Genomic DNA, 26,970 nt, shown 5'->3' on the forward strand with positions numbered 1-26,970 from the left:
AGATCCTAGTTTTGGTGAACTAAGATCTGCATTTTTTTTAAAAGAAAAGACTCTGTCATGGTACTTTTATGAGTTGTCTGCTTGCGTAGCAGAACAAAAAGATCATTTTCAGTAAACTCCTGCTCAGAAAACATACTGAGGGGATCAGTATTAGTCAGGTGAAAAAGGAAGTGTCATGCTTGACTGGAAAACACACATTGGTGAGTTTCAGTGGTGAGCTTTGACACTGCTGCACAATTTTGAGGAGCACGGGTACAGATTCAGCCTGGCCCTGACTGTAACACAATCTGTCCTGTGTACACACCAGCAGTGTGTCAGAGGGTTAGCAGCCCCACTGCACTAAAGCTTCCCTTTAGAAGCAATATTTGGTCCAGAGTTAGTAAAATGTGATTAATGGGTGAAGAGCAAATATAGATAATATCCCCAGATAGGTTTTCCAATCTGCAAATTCATGTTACCCTTGTGCTGCATCCCACTGCTCCATATCCCAAATGCTTCCTCTGGTTGCTGTTGACTAAAAATATTGGATCTCAATGCCTTGTTTTTACAGTAAGAGGTGATTTTTCTCAGCCATGAATGCCTGCTTGCCTGCATGGCACTGTCTTGGCTCAGCTGAGTCCATAATCCACCATTCCCAAGCCTTTCCTTTCAAATCTGCCTCCCTCCCTGGCCATGTGCTTTTGAGACATGACTCTGCTATGTTTATTTGGGTACCTACTGAGTTGTTCACAGGAAAAGGCCCAATGCAAAAGCAGTTTTGTCACTGAAAGAAGAGGCCTAAAAAGAGGATCCATAGTGCCATGTAACACTGGGGTGGTACATTATGGGTCAGTGAGGCATATTGGCCAATCTACATACATCTTCATCTGTTGGTGTTTGGTTTTTTTTCTTTTTCTAATCAGAGACAGCAAAGAGCTTTGAGACACCAAGATGCTTATGTAAAATGGGTTTCTGGGCCTCTGTCCATTTGATACCCACAAAAAATTATTTAGAAAATGCTCCTGCATCCAGCAGAGTAATGGATGCAGGATGACAAAACATCAGAAGATGACAAAGAGAGTCATGGAAGCATCTTTCACTTCTGGAGTACAGGAGAATGTAGGCAGCAAAATAGTTTTAGCTTTATAGGCTTTCCTAATAAGCATCCATCACTGAGGAAATGCCATTAGACATTTTCCACAAGTATTCATTAGCTGTTGGGTTTTTATAAGCTTGGTTAGACTTTGTACACTTTCTCCCACCATTCTGTCATGTTTGCTCTTGACAAATATTCCAGCAAACATGTTTGCACGCAGTACTGTTTGTGGAGGCTGTAAATACTGGAGAATATTCCTGAATAGTGCCTTTAATATTCCCACTGAAAACCTGCTTCCAGAGATTGTAATGTCCCTCTGTTCAGGAGACAAACAGCGCCGTGTCAGGCAGACATTTAACAGCCCGTGAACTGGGAAAAGATCAAGAAGAGTTTTTAGAAAAGAATTTCAAACACGTTTTCTTAGGCAAACAGCAATCTGCCAGTAGTTCACAAATCAACACACTGAATATGTCAAATGCCTGTCTGTTCCCATTCCTGGGATTTAAGGTCATGAACAAATTTTGAAAGCAAACCCAAATATTTTATTTGCTATTCTCCTCAGTTTCAATCTGTGGAAGAAAAGAGGTGTTTAAGAAAAAAATGTAAAAAATTTTTTCCCTTTAAAATAGCTTCCATAACACAGTTTCTTATTGACTGATCTCTAAATAAGAGACTCTTGCTCTTGACTCCTGTTTAGATGAATTACTTCTAAAGCTTTTCTTTTTGTGACAGCGATGAATTGGTCAATGTTTGTATTAAGCTTTTCTAAGTGCACTATTAAAGGGGGAAAACTTCAAAAATAAATAGGCTGACTGACTCAATGATAAATTGAAAAGAGGGGAAGGTGTGTATTTTTAGACAGAAGAATCATCATGGAAATTGTCCAATTGCCATGTATTTGGAGAATGGCTATATGGAAAATGCTTCAAATAGGTACCAGACATTAGCTGCTGTTCAATACATGAGACTGTGCTTTGGGGAAAAAAAAACCACAAAAAAACCAAAAGAAAAAAACCAAGAATTTCATCTCACCAATGCCTATCTTGTCCTAAGGCTTTCCTAGGATCTAAATATTCCTGATAGTGTTGGAAGTAAAACCTTCAGGCGTTCTTTAAAAATCCTTTAAGTGCCTCTTGTCAGCATGACTGGAAAGCAAGCTTGGATGTTTTATCTCACCCTTAAATGAGAAAAATATATGGGCAATGAAAAATGAAAAGGAAAGGGGAAGAATCCTCCTGGACTTCTGTATTGCTTTGGGTTTTTAATAATGAGACCAGGGTCAGTGTTGTTATTAAAAACTGGGTGAGGACAAATAAAATCCCAAGCTTTTCCCCTGTTTACACATCAGAGGATCATAAGTGTGAATGGCTGTTTCAGGAGAGGACAGATGGCATTTTCATGGTGCTCCCCTAAATGGGTCTTAAGTTCTCTTTGCGGGTGGAAGTTCAACCCTCTGTTTTTTTCAGCCTGACAGCCATCAGGGCATGCTGGCAGCTCCAGGATCAGCTCCTGAAGCTGCCAGGCACATCCCCACATGCATGGAAAGCCTGGTGATATTTAGCTGAAGGTGAGGCTAAGGGCCTGCAGTGGTTTCCCAGCTCTGGTGCTGGCTGGCTCCAGCCCTCAGCAAACCTGCACTTCTCTGAGCTGTGCAAATGAGATAGCAGTATCTGTCTCACAGGGGGTGTTAGGAAGCTTAATTCATTAGTGTTTACAAAGTGTTTCTAGATCCTCAGATGTAAGGCTCTATAAACAGGCAAAGTATTACTAATTGCCAGCTTATACTGAACTGCACAGTGAAAATAAAGATGGTTGGAGGAAAGAGGTGCTGAATTCTCTGGTAAGCTGAATCGGTCTAGTGGTTGTAGGTTAAACAGCTTAAAGTTTGATTTTGCATTACTGTCATCTGATAAATCTCCATTCATTTATATTGGTGTAATATTTGACCTCCTGTTTACTTTGGGGAAAATAAGAGTCTGCAAGTGGGGCCTCCTATGGTAAAGAATAAATCAAAGGCTTAATTCAAGTAATCACTCCTGAATATGCACCATGAAGTTGCATTGCTTTAAATGGAATGAGTCTTGCTTTACAGAATGCGGCTTCAATTGTGTTGTTCAATTTAAACCAAAATATGTCAGAAAACCTACCTTCCACCTCTTTGTGGCCAAGGAGAACACCATGGTTCCAAAGTGTAGAGCATTTCAAAGCATATGGGTGGATATTTTTTGTTTGTATGGTTTAGTTTCAAGGGGGGGGTTTACCCTCTTCATACAGCCCTGGCAGGAAAACCAGACCATTTTATTTAGTTCTTCCCACTTTTTGAATTTCCTGCAATGCCACAGCACTATCATGCTTGGGTTCCTACTTAACTTTTTGTTGGCATTTTGGAACGCATCAGGAATAAGAGTAAGTTGGCTAAGTTGTGCTGTTTGTACTTGTAAGTTGTGTTATTCATATGCATTTTTCTGCAAAGCCTGATTTTTTAGAACCATCCCCTCTAAAAGGTTCCTTCAAAAATGATTCACTGTAATGGAAAGAAACTTAGTGCTCTTTCACTCCTTAAGAAACACCACATTTTATGTTTTTCTGCCTCAAACCACACTGTTAAAAAAGTAGTGGATAACCATTTCCCACTTGGCCTCCAAAGGGTGAAATCCTCATCTGGTATAAATTGGCATAGCTCTATTCAAATCAGAGCAGCTACATTAATTCATTCCAGCTGAGGCTCCAGCCCTTAAAATGCCAGCAAGGAGAGCGGGTTTTGCACAGGATGGATTTTTGGGCTGGGTGGAAGGTTTTTCTGTGTGGCTTAGCTACGTGCCTAGGCTCAGGGCTGTGGGAAACTGCCTGTTTGACATCTGCAGCATACGCAGCAAATGCTTTGGCAGTTTGAGTTAATGCCTTTTGAATTCACAGGTTGTTTACTTTCAGCTTGAATGTGGATTTGCTTTCAGCCTCAGTGGGAAATCTAACACAAGAAGTAATAGGACAAGCCATCTGTCCAAAAAAGCTATAAGAATTCCTGATTTTGAACCAATAACGGAGATCAGGGACAAGTTCACCCTGTGTTTAACCCCTGCCAAATTATTGGTATGCTCCTTGGATTTCCAACCTGGGACGCGATCCCTCCAGTGCAGTGTGAGCACGCATAGGCTTAGGGGAAAAAACCTGCAAAATGAGCATGGCCAACATCCCTTTCCAATGGTGGCTCCTGCAGACGAGCATTTTTCCAGCCCTCTCCTCCTCTGCTGTGATTTACAGCCCATTTTGGCAGACAAGCTGAGCACCTGTGAGGCGGCCGCTGCACGGCCCCTGCTCCTCGGGGAGCAGTAAACAGCACGAGTCAATGGGAACCCCCAGCTCCTGCCAACATTTCCTGCAAGTAAACACCAACCCATGTGTTAGTCACAGGCCAGAGAATGGTGTAACAACTGGATTGATTGGGTCACTTTTTTCTGAAAAGCTCGGGGGCAGATTTCAGCGCTCTTACAAGAGTCCAGATTTTTTTACTTTAAAGCCAAAAAGCCAAGTCTCTCTCCCACTGTGTAAACTGAGAAGCTGCACAAGAGCCAAGCTTTGGGGGGAAAAAAAAAAAAATCAGCATCCTGCAGCATCCAGCAGGACACAGTGGGCAGATTTTACTAAGAGCACAGCATGTGACAGGTAATGGAGCTGCTCCCCATTCACAGATGCACACATGAATGGGAATCTGGGCCTCGTGCACCTGTCTTGGTCATCCACAAGAAATGCCATCACCTGCAGTGAGAAAATAGTTAGTCTCTATGTACTGTGCTGTCTAGAATGCCGTGTCCTTGTTTTGGAAGCCTCTGTGGTCTAAAATCTTGGTCACAGCTTTTCTTCTGACTTTGTTCATTGTTTCTGTTGACCTGGACTAAATTATCCTTGTTTGGACCAGCTAGAAACATGAGTCTTGGTCTCCAAACCACTCGGGTGAGCTGAAGATCTTTGCTTGAGTGTTTAATAAATAATAGGGAAAGCAGAGAAAAAGACAAGGAGAAATCATTTGGAAAGAGCATTATCTGGTCTTTAACAACAAAACCTTCACTGCACTGTGAAGTGAATCCATAGGCTTTAAACCTTCATGAGGTGAATGGCTTAGGAGAGCAGGATATCTGCCAACATCCTTAGAAGCACACTAGCCTGATTTTGACCTGCCCTACACACAGAGCAGCATTAACTCAGATACCCTGGTGTAAATCCAGCCAGAGGTCAAACCCAGCCCTGGAGCAGCCCTGTTTGTCCAGAGGACTTCATCAAAACAGCCCCATTCAGCATTCATTCCAACAGCACCAGGCTAATTTGGCTCAGCCACACCTGGATTTCTGAAAACTGGAGGGCACCGGATCATGTTCAGACTGTTTTCTTTCACTCTTCTCTGTCAAATCAGGGCTACTGCAGATTGAGTGGGGAAATAAGAGTCTCTTCAAAGTCCTTTTTTTTTTGGTTTATTGATTCAATAGTATTTCATGGCTAATAACCACCCTTGACTAACAGGCTCATTTGAACAAGGAATGCTTGATCTCTTCTGTTATTTAATGGCAGAACAGCCAGTTTACAGATAAGTAGTCTGCTTAAGGTGGGAGAACTCAAGGCTTGTAGTCTTTTCTTGGGAAAACTAGCTTCTTTTTCTGCTGATTTTTAGGGATCCTCCGCTGAAAGTTTTCCATAGAATCACAGAAGTTTGTTTTATTTTATTTCCCGTGTACTTGCACAGTCATGAGAACAAGGATGGCTTGAAATTAAAGCAGCACAGTTCAGCCTTCTTAAATTAAAAACTTTTTTATTAGCTTTTTTTTTCTTGGAACCAGAGGCAGATGAGCCAAAACACTGCATAAAATAAGAAGAAGGCAAGCTGGTTTTGTTGTATTTTTGGCACGGACAATGGCTTTCAGAGATACTGGAAGTCATGCAAGAAGAGTGTGTTATTAAGAGACTTCTAGCCCTGCTCTGAAGACTGAGGGCTTTAGATAAGAGTCTGCATATGGGGATCTTTATCCAAAACAAACCACCCAGACTTTTGTACTCACTAATACTGATTTCCTCCTCTGCATCTCTCTGTGCTGTTGCTCACATACACAAGTTTTCAAGGCATCCTCAAAGCTTTTCTTTGCCTGTAACAATTTAATTGCCTCTTGGCCAAGATTTTCTCCTCCATGAAGAGAAAGAATGTGATCAAAGTGCCCCGTGCTGCCCAAAGAATTTCCTCTCCTCAGCCTCACTGCACACACCAGGACTGTTTTCCTCCCCCGTCTCCTTTGCCACATCTCTGTGTTTTGCACGATTGTTTCCTATATATTTTTTTTTCCCTGCCTGGAAAAATCCGACATCTCCTCCCCCTGCCCTGGCAGCATGGGTGACAGAGACAGAGAGATCAGCACAGTGTCAGCAAGAGTTTAGCCCCACAGCTGGGACCTGAACTTTCAGCAGCAGAGCACAGCCCTGGGTCACTGCACTAAAGCAAGCCAGATTGATACAAAGTGCTTGCTCACCCTGGAAGGGGAAGCATCAGAAGCCAGTTGATAAAAATCTTTAGGCACCCTCTGTTGTGAGCTTAGGCTGTTTTTTCCTGGGAAAATGACCATGGAGTGTATATTCAGTGTCACGACCCCCAAAGGGATGCAACATTTGGGTGCTCTCTGCACTCAGGGGGTGATATTGCACCGGGGCAGCGTGGATTTTGGAGCTGCAGAAAATGGAAATGGAGTGTGTGGACTCGACATGCTGCACAGGGTGTGAAGTTTTCAGCTGTGAAGACCTGAGCGATCGCGTCTGCCAAGAGTTAATGCGCTCAGAAAAAGGATGCTAAAATATTCCTTCCCACTCCAGTTTGCAACCGAGAACTTGCCAGCCTGTAATATCTTTTATTTATAGCACCTTTTGACTCAAAGGATCTGAAAGTGCCTCTCTCTGGGAGTCACTTCAATGATACCTGCAGGCAAGGGTGTTTCTCTGCAGATGACTCCAGCTGAGGTGTCAGGGCCTTCTTTGCTATGGACACATGTAAGGAACCCCCTCTGCCTTGCCAAATGCCAGCACTTAGAAATAAGGGCTAGAGGGAAGGGCAGAAATCTGTCCTAATAAACCTCAATAACAGCAAACAGAGAAAACAGACATATGAACCCTATGGGAGAGAGCACTGAGATGGTCACTGGCTGGCTTTGGAAGCAGACATTGGGAGGCAGGATGGCCAGTGCTGGATGATATCCTTATGCAAAGAGCTTGGGACAGTAAAACCACAGCTCAGAAGAGGGCATTTGGTGTCCCTACCTGGATAACACCCCACACAACCGAACCAGATCCAGCTGTGCTGTGGTGGCCTGGAGAAACTCCAACAGGGACCCTACACAGGGTATGCATCCCAGGGGTGGAGGTCCTCCTAAAGGCACAGGCTGCGTTTAAATCCTCAGACTCACGCATCCCTTAGTGAGCACAGTCATGGCAGGGCCTTCTGCTTATCTGAAGCCCACTTCAGCACCTGCCCATCAGCTGCTCCCCACTCAGCAGCTGGCTGAAAAGGACCAGAGGGGCAGAGGACCAGCTCCTCCACGTGGCTCCTGGAGCTAAAGAGGTGTCACCCAGCCCCCTGCTCCTCTCCTGTGCTGTCCCTGCAGGCCAGGGAGGCAAGAGCCAGGCCCAGCTGATGGGGTTACAAATCCAGCCCATGATTTCTGCTCCATCCACAGCCAGGCAAGATGTAGCCAAGACACATATTAGGCTCAGCTGCTCAGGACACTGCTGTTCTGTCTGTGCCACCCTGAGCATGCTGCCTGCCTGCCTCCTGCTCTGCTCTGCAGCCCCGTATCAAGCCAGTTGTTTTGCCATTCCCTGAACATGCTCAGGAGACCCAGCCTTCTTTTTGGCACTTCTGCTGGGTCTCCTGAGGGATTTGCCCCCAGGAGGGAATGCCCATCTGCTTCAGCATCCTCTGAGTCCTGTGTTTACTAAGGAGTCCTGATGTTTCTCCGTGGACAAAGCCATCCAGGCAGTCCCATGAAAACTCCAGGGACGCCAGTGGCTGTTTAGGGGCCTGCCCCCTACCCTGGGTCTCTAGACAGAATAATACACCCACAGCCTCCATGATAAAATCCTCAGCACATCTCTGCTCCCTTCATGTCCTTCCCAAGCCATCCCCAGAATCAGCATTATTATATTTTTTTTTTCTCTAAATCCCTTTCCTCCAGGCACCAGACAAGGTGTATTTGATAGGACTTTATCTCTGCCATGCATATGTCAATGTCTGAAACTCTGGTTTAATAGGAGTCACATCACTGGATGGAAGCTGGCTCTCTCAGGTCCTTTCCATGGAGAACATGCTTTTTCCCTCATCCTCTACCTTCCAACAAAAATTGACTCCTCCCTCCTTTGAGGAGGGGGCTGGGCTTAGCACATCCTGGCAGCCCACCGGCTGTGCTGCCTGCTTTTAGGGCATCTCTCACTCCTCCTCCTCGGAAGAGATTATTCTTCTTGCTTGTACATATGAGAGGTTGTTTTTTGTTTGTTTGTTTTTTTCCTGTTCTTGGTCCATTGTATATTACATCATGTATTGCTTCCTTTGGTGCCCGTTCCACAAGCGCTGCTTTGGATTTGGGGGTGGGAATGGGAGGAATTCCCCCCAGAATCACCTAATCATAGAATATTCAGAGTTGGTAGGGACTCCCAAGCTTATAGAGTGCATCTCCAAGAATCCACCATGCACCTGAGGGTGTTGTCCGAATTCTCTGGCAGCCTTGGTGCCTTGAGTGCCCTCGGGTGCCTGACCACCCTCTGGGAAAGGAAGCCACCTCCCAATACCCATCCTGCACCTTCCCTGACACACTTCATGCTGCTCCCTCAGGTCCTGTCACCAGAGGGAAGGCGGCAAGCTGTGGACAAGCCCTGTCTCTAGGGAAAAACTAAGAGGGAAATAAGGGAGGGGAAAAAAAAACTTAAGAGAGAAAAGAAAAAAAAAAAAAAGAATAAATATTTGGGAGGAGGGCGTTTAAGAGGAGAGAAAAACAAATCAAAGCTGGTGCCAGGCTGGAACCAGCAGCTGGTTGCCAGCACAGCAGGCTGAGAAGTTGCTGGTGGAAGCGCTCAGTGCCATGTTTGGGTTGCTTAAAAAAATTCAGTGTGTCTTTCCCTTGAGATCCTGCCTCTGCTTTCCTGCCGGCCCCACGATCAGGAGGAGGAGCAGGGACTCCCTGCCCAGCTCAGGCTTGTGCTCTCCGAGGGATGCAGAGCATCTCCTGCCCTGCCCTGCCACACCTGTGTGTGTGTGCGCACACCGAGCTGGACCAGGCACCCCGTGCGTGCTGTCCCCGCTCCGGGGAGATGCCAGGGCATCGGCAAGCGCGGCACGATGATCCATCCCTCCTGCCCATGCGAGGGAAGGAGCGGGGAGGGAATGGGGATGGAGGAGAAAAGGGCAGGGTGGAAGGTTGCGACGCTCGGCTGGAAAAATTTAGAGGCGTACAAAGGGGAGAGCGATGGAAAGGGGGCAGGAGGCTGCCGAGGAGGTGGAAGGAGATTTATGTTCGCTGGGCTGGGAAGGCGTGGGGTGCCTCGGGCAGGGCTGGGGGTGCCGCGGAGAGCCCGGCAGCCCCGGCAGAGGAGCGTCAGGGCTTCATTTCCCTCCTTTCTTTCCGCCTCCCTCCGCTGGGCGCTCGGAGGAGGAGGAGGAGGAGGAGGCGAGACAAAAAGCTGAACCGGTGCCAAGAAGGAGCTGCAGCGGCTCGAAAATGGCACTCTGCGCCACGCTAATATTGCGAGGCTGGGCTGCGCTGGAGAGCAGGAGAACGTGTCAGGAATGAGAATGGCTGGGACTGGCCGGGCTCTGGAGGGTCCTCCCTCCTCCCCTGCCTCCCCTTCGCCTTTTTAATGCCACCCTTTTCTCCCCCAGCTCCCCCACCACCACCCCCAGTGATGTTTAGGAGCTCTGGGAAAGGCAGGAGATCTTTGCTGGGGACTTGGAGTGTAAAGGGTCTCATCCCCTCCTTCCATCTCCCTATCGGGGAGGGATTTCTATTTTTTTTTAATTTTTTCTCCCCTCTAAGGAGGAAAAGAAGAGTCTCAGGGAGTTCTCTTACTGTTTTCCTGTTGCCCTTCCCCTCCTAGCCGCTGTCCTTCTCCTCCTCCTCCTCCTCCTCACTGTACCCATCAGGCTGCTGTTGTGGGTCTGTGTCTCGGTGCAAGGTGACTTGTAGGACAGAGGAGTCTCTGCTGCAAGGTGCAGCGTCGCCTGCGTCGGTGTTTCCCTCCGTTTCTCATTTGCTGGGAGATGAGGCAACTTCCAGGCGGCTCAGCTCAGCTCCTGGTTGATGCAGTGGCGCTGTTTGGGCTGCAAAAAAAAGCCCCTTTCCTGCAAAAACCTGTCCGGATAAAACAAACAAACAAGCAAACAAACAAACATGTAAGGCTGAAACTGCATCATTTTGTGATGCCGGTTGATTTGCAAGAAACGAAATGGAGTTCTGTGGTGATTTTTGTCTGAAAGGGAAGGATTTTTGCTCATCCCCTTGCTTTTCCGTTCACAGGCAACAAAAAAACCAAACCACCTCTTTTTAATAGGGTTTTGATTTTTTCTTTTTTTTTAAATTTTTCCTTTTTTTAATTTTAATTTTTTCTTTTTTTTTAATTTTAATTTTTAATTTTTATTTTTTTTAATTTTATTTTTTAAATTTTTTATCATTTAAAAAATTATAACCTTGTAGTAGTTCAGTAGTTGAAGTTACATACAAAAATATTACTCCCCTTTCCCCCCCTCCCCCCCCTTCCTGCTGCACAGATGTTCCTTTTCGGATCATTCTGGAATTTATATTTAAAACTTTAGGTCGTCATTACAGAAACTAGGGACTGGAGAAAGGGAAAACCCCAGTCTCTGGTTTTGCAAACAGGTCTAGATCCTGTTAGAACAGCAGTTTTAGCCCTCACATAGTCAGCAGGTCAAGTTCAAGGAGACCTTTCTAAAGCACGGGCAGAGCCTCATTAGCTTGCTGCATCTCAGAAGCTGGTGGATTATTGGGTTGTTAGCTTGGCCCATTTTGTAGTCTCAGGCATGGGATGATCCCTGTGACCTCTTTCTCACCTGAAAACCATGTCCTAGTGCACATTCAAACCACTTCAAACCTCACCTTTGGTCTCAGACATGCAGGCCTGGTTTGGGAGCACCTACCCCTGCCCAGGAAAGGCTTTTGGAAATGCTGTGATAAATAGGGGGGAGTTCAGGCAGGCTTAAAGGTGTTGTCTAGCATGCTCCCCTCACCCTCTTCTCCCAGCTCCTCACAGATCAATAGTCCTTCCTCTGTGGAGGATCAAATTCTCTGTCCCAAATTAATGCTGCTGGGAGTGGCACTCATTTCTAAGTTGATGCCAGCAGATTTTGTATGGAGTAGGAGGAACAAAGCAGCTGATCCCTTGCTCTTCCTCACCTCTCAGCTGTGCTTTGTACCCTGTATTTGCTGCAGTTCAACTTGGGCTTGTGCAGAGAAGGTGCCGCCAATCCTTCTTGCTCCTTTACCTTTGTTGTGACTGCAGGGTGTGCAGTGCTTGGCCCAGGAAACCTTGGTTTCTTCACCATGGAAATATCAACAAGAGCGGTGGCCAAAGAACCTGGATCCTTCCACCCCATCCTACCAGTTTTTTCTGAATAAAGAACGTGCATAAAACACATGGGTTTTCTGTAAACAAGTGTGCATGATGTTTGGTTTTCAGTTGGCCCTTTGGATGTCATGAGTGGAGCTGTTTGAAATACTTTCCCCACCCAGGGCACACACCATGCAGGCTTGCATGAATTTCATAGAATTTCATAGAAAATCAAAGAATCCTTGGATGATTTGGGTTGGAATGAACCTTAAAGCTGATGCAGTTCCATCCCCTGCCATGGGCAGGGACACCTCCTGCTACACCAGGTTGCTCTAAGCCCTATCCTGCCTTCCAGGGATCCAGGAGCAGCCACAGCTTCTCTGGACAACCTGTGCCAGGGCTTCTTCATCCTACAGCCAAGAATTCCTTCCCAATATCCCATCTGTCCCTGCCCTCTGGCAGTGTGAAGCCACTCCCCCTTGTTCTGTCCCTTCATGTCCCTGTCCCAAGTTCCTTCCAGCCCTCCTGGAGCCATTTTAGGTGTGGGCAGATGCTCCATATCCCCCTGGAATCCTGTCTCCTCTAGACTGAGCAATTACAATTCTTCAGTCCTTCCTGGTAGGTGAGATGTTCCAGAATTTTCCAGATGTTCTTGCTGACACTTTTGGCCGTTCTTCTGGGCAGAAATTCCTCTTTTTAACCTGAGATCTCTGAGGATGGGCATCTCAGGGATCTGTGGGATTGTAGCCTGCAGAAGAGAGTGGTGGTTAAAGCCTATCAAAACGACCTGGGGACACCCTGGTTCTCGTCCTGACCCACCATGCTCTGTACAGACCACTGCTCATGCCTTTAGATCTGGAGCCAGCTTGTGTTTACTACTGATTTAAACTTCTTCAGTGTTCAAATACTTCGGTTATCAAACAACAATTCCCAACAGATTTATAGAGAGGATCCCAAAGACACGGACAAGTATTAATGGGGAGTGACAGCATCCATGTGTGCAGCAAAATGGTGTTTGTTTTTCAAGGAGAACTGGGAGCAGCAAATTAAGATGTCTTCACAATCCTTGTTATTTCAGTAGGCAGACCTCTTTCATTTCTTGAAATCTTGACCATAGGGGAGCTTGTGGAATGCATCTTGTCCATCTTGGAGCAAAAATGCTACTCCTGTTCTTTCCAAATGGTCAAGTCAGCCATCTGGGCAGCTTGGTCATGCTTCCCAAGGAGGGAAGGCTTTAACAAGGCAGCTGTAGGGTTTTTGTCTTCATTTCTCCCTGTCTAAAAGAAGTGTCTTTGGATATTTTCTCAAGAAACATGATGTCTAATGTGTCTCAAGTTGCTTCCTTCAAATCCTTCATCCTTTTAGCACTTTCTAATGAGAAACATTGTCTACTTGGAGCTGTTATGAGGTGCCTTGTGTCTGGAAGGGTCAGTCTAAAGGGCTCTTCTGAAGCTGTCTTCCACTCCTTCTCCCCACACTTTCCCCACTCCCAGTCTTTTTTTTTTAATTTTTTTTTTTTTTTGGACCTGTAACCTCACATTTCTGTAATCTAAATGTGCAAATGCTTTGCAGTCACGGTCCAGTGGCTGGGTTAATCTCAGACCCCTGGAGTGGCAGATGGCTGATTTGTTGCTGATTCCAGTTATAGAGAATTGTGTCACCTATTATCTTTGCACAGACTGATGCTTAAAAGGATGCCTTTGGCAAAATCAGTGAAAAGCAAAAGAAAAGCAAAGCAAACAGTCTGATCTGCATCACCACAGGTGAAAATGTGAAATATTTCACCTTTATGTGAAGGGCTGGAGAGGTGGACAAAGAGGAGAGGAGGAGGGAGGGGAGGAAGGGGAGAGGAAGACCTCATTTTCATACCAGAAGTACCAAGGCACAGTGCAGAGCAGGTTTGCTGTAGTCACGCTGTAGAATCACGAGCACTTACTCTGTTTTAAATGGTTTTGCTGTGTGGTAATCCTTGGCTTCAGCTCCCTACTTTAACTCTTATACAAACCAGGCGGGTTGGCTTCTTGTGACACCTCCTTGCTCTCTTCCCAAGGTTGTCAGAGGAATCCACGGCATCCCTCCCTGATTCCAGGGCTCATTGTGTGTGCCCCACGGCTGCTGGGGAAAGCTGTGGTGGCTCTGTCATGCCAACATGCTCACAAGGGACACTTGAGAGGGGAAGTTTACACATCTCTGTGGGGTGAGGGGAAGCTTGGGGGGCCTTACAGGGCACTGCAGGACTGAGGGGGGACCCCACCACTGCCCAGATGGCAAGTGGGTGGTAGTGGTCATACTGAAATGTGGGGGGAAATCAAAAGGGCAGAGCAAAAGTCTGGATGTTTGTGACCATTTTCTACACAGTCATCCCTACAATCAAGGTTTTCTTTCTTTCTCTTTGCTTTGGGAAACACCACAGAGTCAGATGAAGAATTTGGGAAGAGAGTGTGGGTTCCCTGTGCAGAGTCCAGTGACGAAATCTGTGAACAAGGTAAGAACAAGGGGATATGGCTGTGATGATTTTTGTTTTATCCTTTTCTCTTTCCAAATGCAATTTTGCAATGTTGGACACAAAGTTTAGCTATGTGTATCACAGAAACTGATAGTCCAAGCACCAAGCAAATGAGTCTAAAATGTTAATTTGCATTTCTTTTAATTCATGCCATTATGATGGTTTGGGTTTTAGAACAGTTTGTATCATATCCAAATGATCTATGTGTGAATAATTGTTACCAACCTCCTGACACCAGGACCTAATTAGGAAGTAAGAGCCTTAAATAGGCCATTTGTGTACTGAGCTTCCATATGTCTCCTTGCCCAATTTATTTGCTCCACTCCATTGAGGTATAATGAGAATGAAACTCTTAGAACTGCTTTTGACTCTGAGGCTCTTCTCTTCATCTCCTATGCAGCCATAGCCCCTATTAAGATAATGTCTGTGTCCCTGCTTTCCGAAAGAAAAAGCTGTGGTACTTTCAGTCCAGATTGCCCAACCTTCTCTGTTTCCAAGGTTTCAATGGAAATGGAGTGAAAAAATGCCAAAAGAAAATGCAGACTAAGAAAAATGGAATGCCATCAAAGAAAGCAGAAAAGTCAGGACAGGATGATCTTGAGGGAATACTCCCTATCCTATTTACCTCACAACCCTGCTGAAAGTTGATGCTGTTGTATTTCAGTTAGCCTATAGATGCAAAGGAAGGATGTATATGGATAGAAGCAATCTGAAGAGATTTTTATTGGTTTTGTTTGGCTTTCTTCCTGCTAGGATGTGAGGAAGGGGGAAGGGTTGGTGCAAGGTGGCTTGGATTTTTTGCTTAGTTTTGAATATTTATCTCAGTCTGAACCAGCAGCCTCCCTGGGAGTCCTTGTTCATGGTTAAATACATGGTGTGTTCTTCAAGTGTACTTTCAGAATATATTCTTTATTTCCAAACACCTCTCGCACGCATGACTTCATCTTACACTTCATGTGTCCCACTTGATTCTTTTACTCCCATCATTCTGAAGTCAGAAAACCTTAAATCTATGAATTAAGTGTCATTTTCTATCATGATTAACTTTAATAAATTCTTACTGCTTGGTTGTTGGTTTTTGGTTTTGGTTTGTTTTTTTTTTTCACCCCCAAATCTGGATCTTGTTTAGTTTCCCAGAGAAAGACAAGTCTACTTGCAACGATTTTGTTTATGATAATTTCCTTGCATGTTCCCTTCCAGGAATTGTCATTGCCTTCCAGAAGGGAGGTTAGTGCTAGTCCCCTCGCAGTGATAATTATAATCAGACCTGTCAGCCTGCACACAGTCTACACTTATCACTTGCATTTAGAAGGATTTTTCCTGAAGCCTATTACCAGTTCTGCTTCTCAGGGAAAAACAGTCATGATTTTTCCTCCTAATCTTTGATGGCTCTCATCTTTGAAAGCATGGAGAGGAGCAAAACGACTGCCAGGTGCAGTTAAAGAAACTGTCTGTTGGTCCTGGTCTAGAGCTCTGGAAAGCCAGAGAGTGGGTGGATAATCTGGGAAATGCTGAGGGGTTTAATTTGTTTGTGACAACACTTCAGGTGTGCTGGAAACACAGAACAGTTTCCCAATGGTGCTGCTCACAGGAGGTGCCTCTACAGACCTGCTGGACATGGGCTTCAGGTGGCAGGTGGCTCTTGGCAGTGGTGCCTTGTCTCCCTGCTGTTCTGGGCAGTGATTCCTGTCTGTGCTGAGAGAATTGGAAGCAGGATGCCCAGAGAAGTGGCTGCAGTTGCTGCTGGAGGCAATGACTGGCATCATATGGACCAGTTGCCACCAGTGCAACAGTGACCAGCTGGGCCAAGTCATGGTGTTGAGTAGGATGTGGTTCAGTATTTTATTCATCCCAGCCCCCCGCCGAGTGTTATTCCCTGGGAAACACGTTGACCCATTTATTAGATTTCCCCCTATTTTCACTCCATTATTGTTATTGATGTGTTGCTAACCCCCCTTTCTTACCTTTCTGGTTTTTACTAGCATGAAGACAAAAAGGTGCAAGTTTTACCACTCCATTAGACTAAATGAGTTATGTATCTTTAAGTCCTTCCTCTGTTATTACCATGCTTTTTGTAATTTACTCAGAGATTTAGGCTCCCTTGATTTTGGCAGAATCTGAGGACGGTCAGCACTTTATAGCTTTTTTTACCAAAGAGATGGTGGAAGATTGGGAAATCTTATGTTATGTGCAGTTTTATATTTACAGTGCACAGGGACATATGATTTGCCTTTGTTTTATTTAAATTCACTGGGAACTAGAGGTTTATTTATCAGGTGTCATTCCCGGAAGGATGAATAATGCCATAAAGACAAGACTTCATCTATTATACAAACAGATTTGAAGGCTTTGCTATTACATTCCTCTGCCTGTTGAATGGAGTAAAAATGCCTTTGGCTGAGCAGAGGCAGAGTGATACTTAGCAGTAGCATCTTATGACCTTTTGATCAGCTGAGATCTCAAGCCATATTAGTGGACAGATTATGATGTGATGGAAAGAAGGCCAGGAATAGCTTTTTCATGATGAGATCTCTTCTGTGAATATCCTTCTTGGGTGTATTCAGGTGGTTAATCACTGGGGCCAGGGCAATCATTTGGAAGCAGGAGAGTGAAATGCTGGTATAGACAATTCAAATACGCTCAGGTTTGCCAAATGCAGCTGGACATTAGAGCTAATAGTTTCTTCCTAATATTCTCCTACCCTCCTGTTTCTATCAAGGCTGTGGGTGACCTTGTGATTTTTTTCCCATCTGTAATAACCACATTTTTGCAGAAAGAGGCAACACAAAATGAACCTTGAGTCCTTGGACCACAGGGGAGCTGCAGTTGCTGAATCAAAGGAATGCACATGGTGAATATGGATATCAGACTGTGAAGGGAAACTCACATGAAAATGTCTCTGTCATTTTAGAGATAATAACAGTAGTGCTTGAATCTATTTCAACCCTCCCAAGGAAGAAAGAAATAATGCAGCTTTCAAAAAATGCACAGCCCTGATAGTATTTCTCATTTTACAGGGCCAACCAGAGCAAAGAATGGCTTTTACTTTCTCTTACCTGCATGTGCAGAATTACTCCTCAGATTTGTCTCCAGCTTTGAATTAGCCCCCTTTTCATCTTAATGGCCAAGAGGAATCTGTAGCCTCCTTAAAAATCAAACATAAAAAAATCCCTTGTTCCCTGCTGACTCTGCACATCAATAGCAGTAGTGCCAAAGCTTGACCCAGGTGCTGTGGTCGCTTTTGGAAGGAGAAGGGGCAGACACGTGGGTGTGGAATGACTCTGGGCCATGCCCAGGCAGCCAGTGCTAGTTATGGGCTATGCAGCATCATCCTGTACATTGCTAGCACAGGAGTGCCCGAGTTGCAGGGTTTTTCCCCCGCTGAAGCCAAACAAGATGCTCATTTCAGTGTCAGGAGGAAGAAGTGCTGGCAGTGTGAGAATCCCAAACCATCAGTGTAGCGGGAATGATGATGCACCAGGTGTGGGGAACAATGGCTACCACGGAGGAGTGGAAACTTTGAAAATGAGGAGGTTATGGAGGTGGGAGAAGCTCACAGCAGGACACTGTCTCCTCTCCTCTCTCCCCCAGCCTCTTCAATCAGATGCCTGCTGGGCTTCCCACTCCTCCCGCCTTCTGCATGAGATGACAGGATCATAAGGCACTAGATTCTGCTGGCATGAAGGAAACTGCCATCCTCCTGGCACTATTGCTTCCCCAGTCAGGAAGCCACTGTGAAACATTGAGGCTGTGAGCCCACATGGTGCTTTTTAGCTGCCTCTTCCAGGGCTACAAAGGTGTCCAAAGGGGAGCTGGGAGGTGACACCAACTCCTGACACAGGTCTGCACCTTCTTTTCCTTGGGAAAAATGGGCAAAAACTGCAAAAGGTGGGTGGCAGCCTTGGTTCTGTCCACAGAGGAAGTGCCACTGCTGAGATACAGCCAGCCCACAGGATAAGGAGCTCCATCCCAAGCCCTGTCTGCAAAGATTAAGTAGGTTTCTGCACAGGTGGTTGTTAGAAGCATCATGAGCTAAACCATTCAAAGGGATGTGTTCCTCTGAACAGTTGTTATAAGAGTTTCTGATGGCAGCTTTGAAACTTTTCCACTGGGAAGGCTTTGTGGTGTGTGTGGTGGAGAGAGTGTAGGCATGAACTATTTCCTCTGCCTCCCTGCTCTGCCTTGAGTGCCTGTGGGGTGTAGGAGGGTGCCAAGTTTTGAGTGACTTAGTACCAAGATCTTCCCTCTTGGTTTGGGATTGCATTAATCCTGCTCTGCCTTCTGCCAGATGGCTTTGCCTTGATAAAATCAATTCTCCTCAAAGTAAAAGAGGTTTCATTCATCTTCTTGTAGCTCAGAGAAATGCATGAAAACAGAATTTCTCTGCCTTTTGCAGGTCAGGACAGAAAGTTGCTGTGGGACATCTATCAGTATCCCAGTTGTCACGGTTTAACCCCAACAGGCCCCTCACAGTCCCTCACTCACACGGATTCACCAGCAGGATCAGGGAGAGAACTGGAAGGGTAAAAGCTGGAAAACTCATGGGTTGAGATAAAGAATGTTTAATAGGGAAAATAAAACCTTTGAACACCAGCAGAACAAAAAAGGCAATTAGTTCACTGTTTTCCATGTTCAGGTGTTCAGTCACCTCCGGAGAGCTGGAACCCACCACATGTAACAGTGGCTTGGGAAAACAATCACCATCAGTCCAGACATTCCCCCTTCCTCCTCCTTCCCCCACTGAGCGTGATGTCACACAGTCTGGAACATCCCTTTGGGGTCACCTGTCCTGGCTGTGTCTCCTCCCAAACTCTCAATCACCCCCATCCCCTCCCCAGCCTGGCACTGCAAAAAGCAGCAAAGGCCTTGGCTCTGTGCAAGCTCTGCTCAGCAACGACAAAAACATCTCTGTGTCATCCACCCTGTGCTCAGCACAAACCCAAAACACAGCCCTGTAACAGCCCCTGGGAAGAAAATGAACCCTGCCCCAGACAAAACCAGCACACCGACAGTTAGAGCAGCACAGTTAGAGCACATGGCAAGTACTTGGGCTGGGATGCTTTTCTAGGGGTAAGAAATTTAAAGTAGCAAACTTTGAAAATGCAGTATAAGGCAGATGTCAGTGATGTGCAATGGGATAAAGAGGACAGTGATTTGTTTATGAAGCTCATCTGTCCACTCATGACAATTTTTTCCCTTTAAACACACCACATCTGGTTCCTTGCAAAGATTCTTAGATTGCAGACAGCAGTAAACGCACATCCTTTTGAGTAAGAGTGATCTCATGAACCAACAGAAGGATTATTGCCATAACCAAATTTACAGCCATACAATTCCCTTTTTCTAGCTGGAAAGAAGTAATCTTGATCCGGAAAAGAAATAAGTCATAACAATAACAAGCAAGTTAAACAGTATCTGGGGACGTTCACGGGAATGTCACTGGGTATACTCAAAGTACTAAACCAGTTCTCAGCACACTTTTGGTCCAACTAGCAAGCTCCTAAATCATCCTTAAGCATGGATCAGGGTTCATCCCTGTGAGCTGTTTGCATTTAGCTGCTGGGCTAGGAGAGTTAAGACAGGGCTGTGAGCAGAGGTACAAGCCTCTCTGTGCCAGTTGGCCTCCACGCCTGGGGATATTTCTGGGCACATTTAATTACTACTGGCTGGAGAGGCTCAGGCCCAACTGAGAAACTGGACTCCTTCACTCTAAACTCCATTTGTCAGCAGTGGGACAGGGGAGCCACCAGCAGAAGCTGATTCAGCCTCCCTTGATCCTGACCTGCCCAAATTGTAGACAGTTGCTAAGGCAGCTAAGCCTGCAGGGTTTAACATGCTGATAGCAGAGGAAAGGCTATATTACCCCCCAAAAGGCAATGTATAGTACATTTCCCGCATATTTACTAGTCATCTCCCCAGCCTCTTCAAGCTCATGTAAAAATATTATTATGTTATTTAGGTGCTCTTTCTTTCAACAAGAAATGTCACCCATTATTTTTAAATTTTTTTTCTCCCTTACCATGAGGATGTTCCTTTTCCAGTAAGTTTCAGCCATAAGATAGGTGTTCTGTATAATTTGCTTTCAACAGTTTGATAGTTAAATGTGTCCCTAGGAGACAATTATAGACTTACACATAATAAAGAAGCTCATGGAAGGATACAGCATTATGTCTTTCAAATGTAGGTAAACCCGTTGTTTGATATAGAAAGTTTTATTTTGAGTTCACCCTATCAAAATATATTTACATGATAGATACAAGCATCTATTTTTTTCTCAGTTAAAAACCTCATTGAAAAGAAATAACTCTGGCTCAGCTCCTGCAACCACAGTATAATGCTTCATTATCTTTTCTTTCATTGAAATCTTCTCATGCACAAGGTGATCTAATTTAATACTTGTTTAAACATATAAAACAAAACATTTTCCCTTCAAGAATACCTCCAGTGTTTGGTCACAGTGGGGATGAAATTATTGATTGTATTTGGCACATATTTGGAAACATGACCTTAATCTGCAGGTTTCAGGGGGAAAAGGTATTTTCCCCAGTATGGCAGTAAGTCAGATAAGTAAATTATACTTTTGACATGTTAAAGATGTTCCATTTTAGACAAAGGAAGTGATATCCCAGTTGTGTCACTGAAACTCAATGTCCTGTGTTGCTTGTTAACAGCTGCACATTTGTTGTTTCAGTGTCCCAGTTTGCTCTCAAGTATAAATGAACTGCTACATGCCAAATAATCAATAGTTCTGCCAGCTCTGGAAATATAATATTGCTATTAATATTGATCCACACAACAGAAATCAAGGCATCAAATTTTGCAGGCATCACTTGCCAGCACCCTGCGTTTTACCTGCAGAGTAACCGCTTGAAAATCGCTATTCCCCAGGGAATAATGTTTTATGCTCACCCTCATTCCCTGTGTCATAACGAACACAAATATAAACACAGGGGGATCAGGGCACAGGTGTCCAGCAGAAAGGGTGCATATAAATTTATTTCAGCCTTCTGTGGTTTCTCAGTGCAGCAAACCAGATGCAAAGATCACCGGTGAAAACAATCTGCATCAACCCTGGTGTCCATCTCTAAGGGCACGGCCGACAGCCTGGCTGGCCAAAAAAAAATCAATGTCCTGGATCTTAGAACCCTTTATAGAGCCTAAAGGGACTCCATGAGGGCTGGAGAGGGATTTTGGACAAGGACCTGGAGGGAGAGCACACAGGGAATGGCGTCTACTGCCAGGGTTAGATGGGATATTGGGAAGGAATTCTTGGCTTTGAGGGTGGGCAGGCCCTGGCACAGGATGCCCAGAGCAGCTGTGGCTGCCCCACCACTGGAAGTGCTCCCAGGCTGAACAAGGCTTAGAGCACCCTGGTCTAGTGGGAGGTGAGCCTGCCTGCATCAGGGGGGCTGGAATAAATGATCTTTATGTCCCTTTCCACCCAGACCATTCTGTGGTGCTTTGGGAAGAGTGAGATGGTGCATGGATGGCTGGCCTGAGCCCTCTCCATGCACGGGAGCAACATCAGTAGTGAAAGCTCCTACGGTTTTCTTACAGAGGTGATTCCAGATTCAGGTTCTCAGGTGGGGAAAAAAAAGGTCCTGCAACATTGAGCATTTCTGGCAGCACCAAGAGCATCTGTTCCTTGTTCTGCTGCCCCCTCCAAACTGCCAGGTTGCTTTGAGAAAGATAAAAAGTGGTGCTCCCCATTCTCACATGTGTGTTCACACACACCTCTGTGAGTTTGGCGGGTTTTGTCATATCTGTAATGACTTTGCAATGAAGCTGTGAATGAAAGTTTGGCAGACTGGTTCTACAATTGTCAGCCTTCCCAGAAGCAGCCCAGAATTTCATTAACTGAGGTATAGGCATGATTTCTTATAAGCTCTTTTCAGATTTTACTAGATCCAGATAAATTAAATCAGTATTTTATCTATGTGGCACCAGAATTAGCTGTCACTGATGTCTTCATAAAGGAATGCTGTAGTTCTGGCCCCTCATGTTTGAGCAGCAGCTGCATTAGATGATGCTCCCATTTTTTAATAAGTGCCTGTCCTTCAATAAGAATGATGGGAAATGAGAAACCCGGATATGAGCAAAGCATAATCTTGGTCAGGATAAGTGGGTGAAGTAGGAAATTTGAGAGGGAATGGTCACACCATGTCACCATGGCTGGGTAAAGGTGCAGGACGTTGGTGGAAGTGTAGAAGCAGGAGCCACAGATGGCTGGAAGGAGTCCATGAGAAGCCCTGACAGGGTAAGGGAGGAAAAAGGAAAATTTCCTTTCACACAACTTAGGAAGAGGGCATCAGAAGAAACTGTACCCTCTGCAATGCCTTGCTGCTCTCCTTGAGATGGTGGCCTGATCATGACTGAGTGTCACCATCACCCACTCTGCTACCAGCTCAGCTCTCCTCCTGGGTGACCTTTACCCACATCATCCCCTGGCTCACCAGGAGCAAATTTATCAGCCTTATCCTTCATCAGAGAACTTCAGCTTATCTCCTGCATGAAAAGCCATTTAGCACCTGTGAGATGAAGCTCAAGACAACATCTTGGGAAGTCTACACGAGGAATGAGATTTGTATTATCTCTTACTGGGAGCAATCAAGGTCAGGATTGAAAAGCAATCAGAGTTGCAGGGAAAATGAATGCAAGGCTGTTTATCTACTGGCAATGTCTAGGACCTGACTTCATATCAAAGATTACATTTCTGCACTCTTTCTGGGGCAAGAAACTGAAACTCAGACACTCAGCCAGGAGCAGGTGTGACTTAGGGTTGCTTCCCTGGAAGAACATGGAGGTAGGGCTGAAGTTGTCATCAGCTGTAGCTGTGTAGTGCCAGCAAAAAGAGGTGGTGCCATCACTGCAAGCTTTCAAAACATTTCTGCCTCTACCACTATCACTTCTTCTGTGTACATCCTCAGCAGCTTACTTCAGCTGCGACTGAAACCACAAGTTATGTTATTATATTTTTTCTCCCGTTGGATGGTGAGTGCATGGCCATTTCTTCCCTTATCTCTTCTTTAAGATAAAATGGCCCAAAATGCCATCATTGAAGTTCAGAGGTCATCGGTGACTTTAAAATCCTCTCTGATCGCCTTGGATCAAACCCAAATTAAATAAAAAATCCATGAGAGAGTCAAGGGGGCAAGATACCAAAATAATGTGTCCAAGGCAAGCAGCTTGCTGGTTTCAGTGTGTTTCTGGCAGCCATCTGCTTGTTTGAATTTGAGGATGTGACGCTTTTAGAAGTCAGAGAAAAAAACACACACCAGACCCACAGTCTTCAGATATTTTTCTAGATAACAGGATTCTCTTTTTTGTGCCTGTTTTCTTGCAGCCTCAAGAATGTCCTGTTTTGCAATCATACTGTCAGCAGGTGTCTGTAGTGCTGATATACCAGGATGTGCAATTATCCAACCAAAAAAAGTAAAAAAATCTTTCTGAAGCCTTGAAACATTTTTTCTTCGCTCCCCTTCATGAATGAGCAGCAGAATGGACTGTGTTACTAGAACTTGATAGTCACTCATTTATTTACATGGTTAATGATTGTCCCTTTTTAGCTAAAAAGATACAGTTTTTATCATTCTACTCCTATTTCAAGTCTGTGGTCTCAGCCTTGTCCTGTGTAACAAAGAAAATGATCCTTTTGTGGATGGCGTTAACTGAGACACCAGTGACAAAACCACATTTAAGAGCTAAATTCCCCTTTTATTCTCAAAGGTGATCAGGATCAAAGCACCAAGAGTCCAAGGCTGAAGAGAGAAACTTGAACTCCTGGTGTATCCTTCCTGTGAACAAATAAAGACATTATAGATTCCCCCGTGCCAGCGTGACCCTTTTAATCAGCAGCATGGCAGTAACAGTTATGAAGATTATATTGTGGCAGTCCATAAAATCCCTGTCATGGCCAGAGCACCATAAAGCAAATATATTATTGTTCTTGGCCCCAAGTATGTGTGACAATAAAAGGTGAAGATGGGAGTTCAAAACCCTGCAGAGGGTGGCAGGAGTGGGAAAAGGCTCTGCAGGGCCCATTGGCACAGCCAGCTGTGGCCAGCTGTTGCTAGGCTCGGGTGCATCTCACTGGGAGAGGTTTGCAGCACGGCTGTGGGCAAGGCTGGTGTAATGGGAGCCTTTTCCTTGCAAGAGTGACAGCCCTGAGGAGGAGATGAAGGTGTAAGAGCAGAAGATGTTTACTCTCTTACTTGGCACTTGCTTAGGGAAAACATTCTTTCTCGGTTTAAAAAAAAAAACAAACCCAAAACTAAAATGAATAAGGCATTCATAAACTAATGAAAGCTTCATTTTCATCTGTTATAATGGACTTCATTAAATTCTGGACATTCACCACATTACAATGTTTATCTGCAAAGCAGTATTTCCCCATGCCTGCTGAAAAGGAACAGCAGGAGTACCTCAGCAAATTCAACACACTTCTGGCATCTGGTGTCAGGATTTTAATGGCACACACATTACCTCGGGTTTTTTTTTTTGGTACACCTTCATTTTGCTTTAAGTGACAATACTTAGTTTTGAAGCCATGCTTTTCATACATAAATTTCAGTGTCTCAGTAAGCAGGGCATAACATTGCTCCTGTTTTAAAAAACAGTGAAAAAAAATTTGAGTGAGGTGATTCAGTTGTGACCACAGAGCAGAACAGACCTTGATTTTCTAAATCCCAGGAGTACATTGCATTTCCCACTGGAGGATTTACCCATGAGTAGACAGGGTCACACAGGATGTGAACCAAAGGCTTGCACCAAACTTTGATGAAGACAATGGACATCTCTCCTTTGGCTTCCTGTGGTGCTGGATTGCTCGTCTCCAGACTCTTCTCCAGAGTCAGGAATTCTGAAGCAGTAACTGGAGGGCAAAATATTCCACTTGGTAGATAAAGCAAACAACATGAGGCTGCCTGTGTTTTCCTTCCATTTTTGTCACTGGCCATTGTCAGTCGGCCCTTTCTAGTGGGATTTTCTCTAAGTCCTGTTTGGCATAGAGAAGCAAACAGCTGACCTCCTCTGTGCTTCCTGTCTGTTTTCTTCTGGTCTCAAATTTGCTTCTAGGGCAGCTTGGGTTCAGTCTTCTGCTGAGGCTCTGTGGGACTCACCAGGTCCTGTGTTGGTGTCTGTCAGCAGCAGCAGCAGCAACAGCAGCCACCTGGGAGGCCCAAAGTTATAGGGCAAAACTAGAAGTCCCTGCAAAATCTAACTGCGGCAGTAGGTCACATAACTGGCCAATTTTTTGGCAGGAGGAGGAACACCTTCTTGATTAAAATGGTCCAGTTCTTCAGCTCTGCGCTTCTGGGGGCATCCTGAAAGTCCTGGGGCAGGGATTTAATCCTGAAGCCATCCTTCTGGGCTTTGAGTTGGGAACCCACAGCATTCTCAAATAGGTTTGCTGTATTACAGGTGGCCTTACTGCAGGCTTTGAGGAGCCACACCTTGGTACAACCACATTTGCTGTTGAAGAGCCATTGTGTCCCTTCAAATCCTCTGGCTCGTTCTTTGCTGTCACATGCCACATCATTTTGAAGTAAGGGTTCTTTTCTTTTCAAGAAAAACAGGAAAACTGGTGTCAAGCAGCTCCCAAAATCTCTGGGAACCGTGCTTCCAAATGCCCTCTCCCTTTGGCTTTGGGAGTCTCCCAGCGTGGCACTGCTTTTGATTTACAGTGAGAGGAGATGTGACAAATGAGCCTCTCTGGTCTCCCTCCTGCTTGGAAAAGAGCTACATGGGTTATATCCTTGGTGAGTGAATCAACCAAGTGAGTTCAGAAATATTCCCTCTGCTCCCAGGGAGAACTCAGAAATAATTCCCTGTTAAGTGAGGAGCTGAGGAGCCATCCCCCCACAGGGCTGCAGAGCCACTGCCCCCATGGCACTGTCCACAAAGGCAGCCTGTGGTCATGCAGCTCTCAACACACTCCAAGAGAAAAGGAGGCAAGTGGGCAATAACACCCTTTCTCCACAGCCCTGTCCACAATACAGACACAATTTTTTCTGGCCAGGTTATTCCTAGACTTGGTTGTCCTCTAATGGGCAGATCCATTGGCCGAGATTAGGCCTAGGGAGTGGAGGAATCTGTGACTCAGCACCAAGCCAAGCTGCTTTTTCTCATGAAAGTTTTAAAAAAGCACCACTCCCCAATTTCACATAGCTTGAGATCCTGGCTGCTGCCTACAGGTTCATGATTTTGTGAGGCTTTTATGAAACACTGGGGAAAGCTAGGATGCCTCTGGCTGAAATTTCCCTGTCCATGCAGGGCCGACCTGCAGGGAGGACTTGGTTTTCTGGACAGTGTTTCATAGCATCAGGACAGTTTGGCAAGAGAGTCTAGCAAGTTGAGGGAAAAGAGCTTTCTGAGCACAGACACTCAGCCATTATTGACATTTTCCTGCCACCCCTGGCACTGTCCAAGGCCAGGGTGGATGGTGCTCTGACCAGTCTGATCTAGTGGCAGGTGCCCTGCCCATGGCAGAGGGGTAGAAATGAGATGGTCTTGAAGGTCCCTTCCAACAAAAGCCATCCTGTGATTCCATGAAATGGTGTGATTAATAGGCCAGAGGGAGCTCACAGGAGCATTTCTATGTGAGAAAGAAAAGAACTTTACCTATAATGTGACTAAAGCATCAAACTCACCCTTTCCTGACATCAACATGTGCAGTTTTTACCCCTGCATTTAATTCACAGTATCTTAGGTACTACAAGCACAGGACTACTTGGCAGTGCAAGAGTTGAACTTAAAAAGAACTAGAGTAACAGAAAGACTGAAATTATTTAGGTGAGACCCATTTTTCTCC

The 26,970-nt window shown here is 45.2% G+C and overlaps 1 protein-coding gene across 2 annotated transcripts in view; it reads left to right on the forward strand.

The window, feature by feature from the left end:
• The window catches only part of SETBP1 (SET binding protein 1), a 269,682-nt gene that overhangs the window by 110,250 nt on the left and 132,462 nt on the right, over positions 1-26,970 (forward strand). For both annotated transcript variants that reach the window (XM_030968979.1, XM_030968980.1), the window contains one exon: positions 14,070-14,141. In XM_030968979.1, coding sequence (XP_030824839.1) covers positions 14,070-14,141 — 72 coding nt within the window. The remainder of the gene's footprint in view (positions 1-14,069; positions 14,142-26,970) is intronic.

This window comes from Camarhynchus parvulus, chromosome Z (assembly GCF_901933205.1).
Source record: "Camarhynchus parvulus chromosome Z, STF_HiC, whole genome shotgun sequence".
Taxonomy (NCBI): Eukaryota; Metazoa; Chordata; class Aves; order Passeriformes; family Thraupidae; genus Camarhynchus; species Camarhynchus parvulus.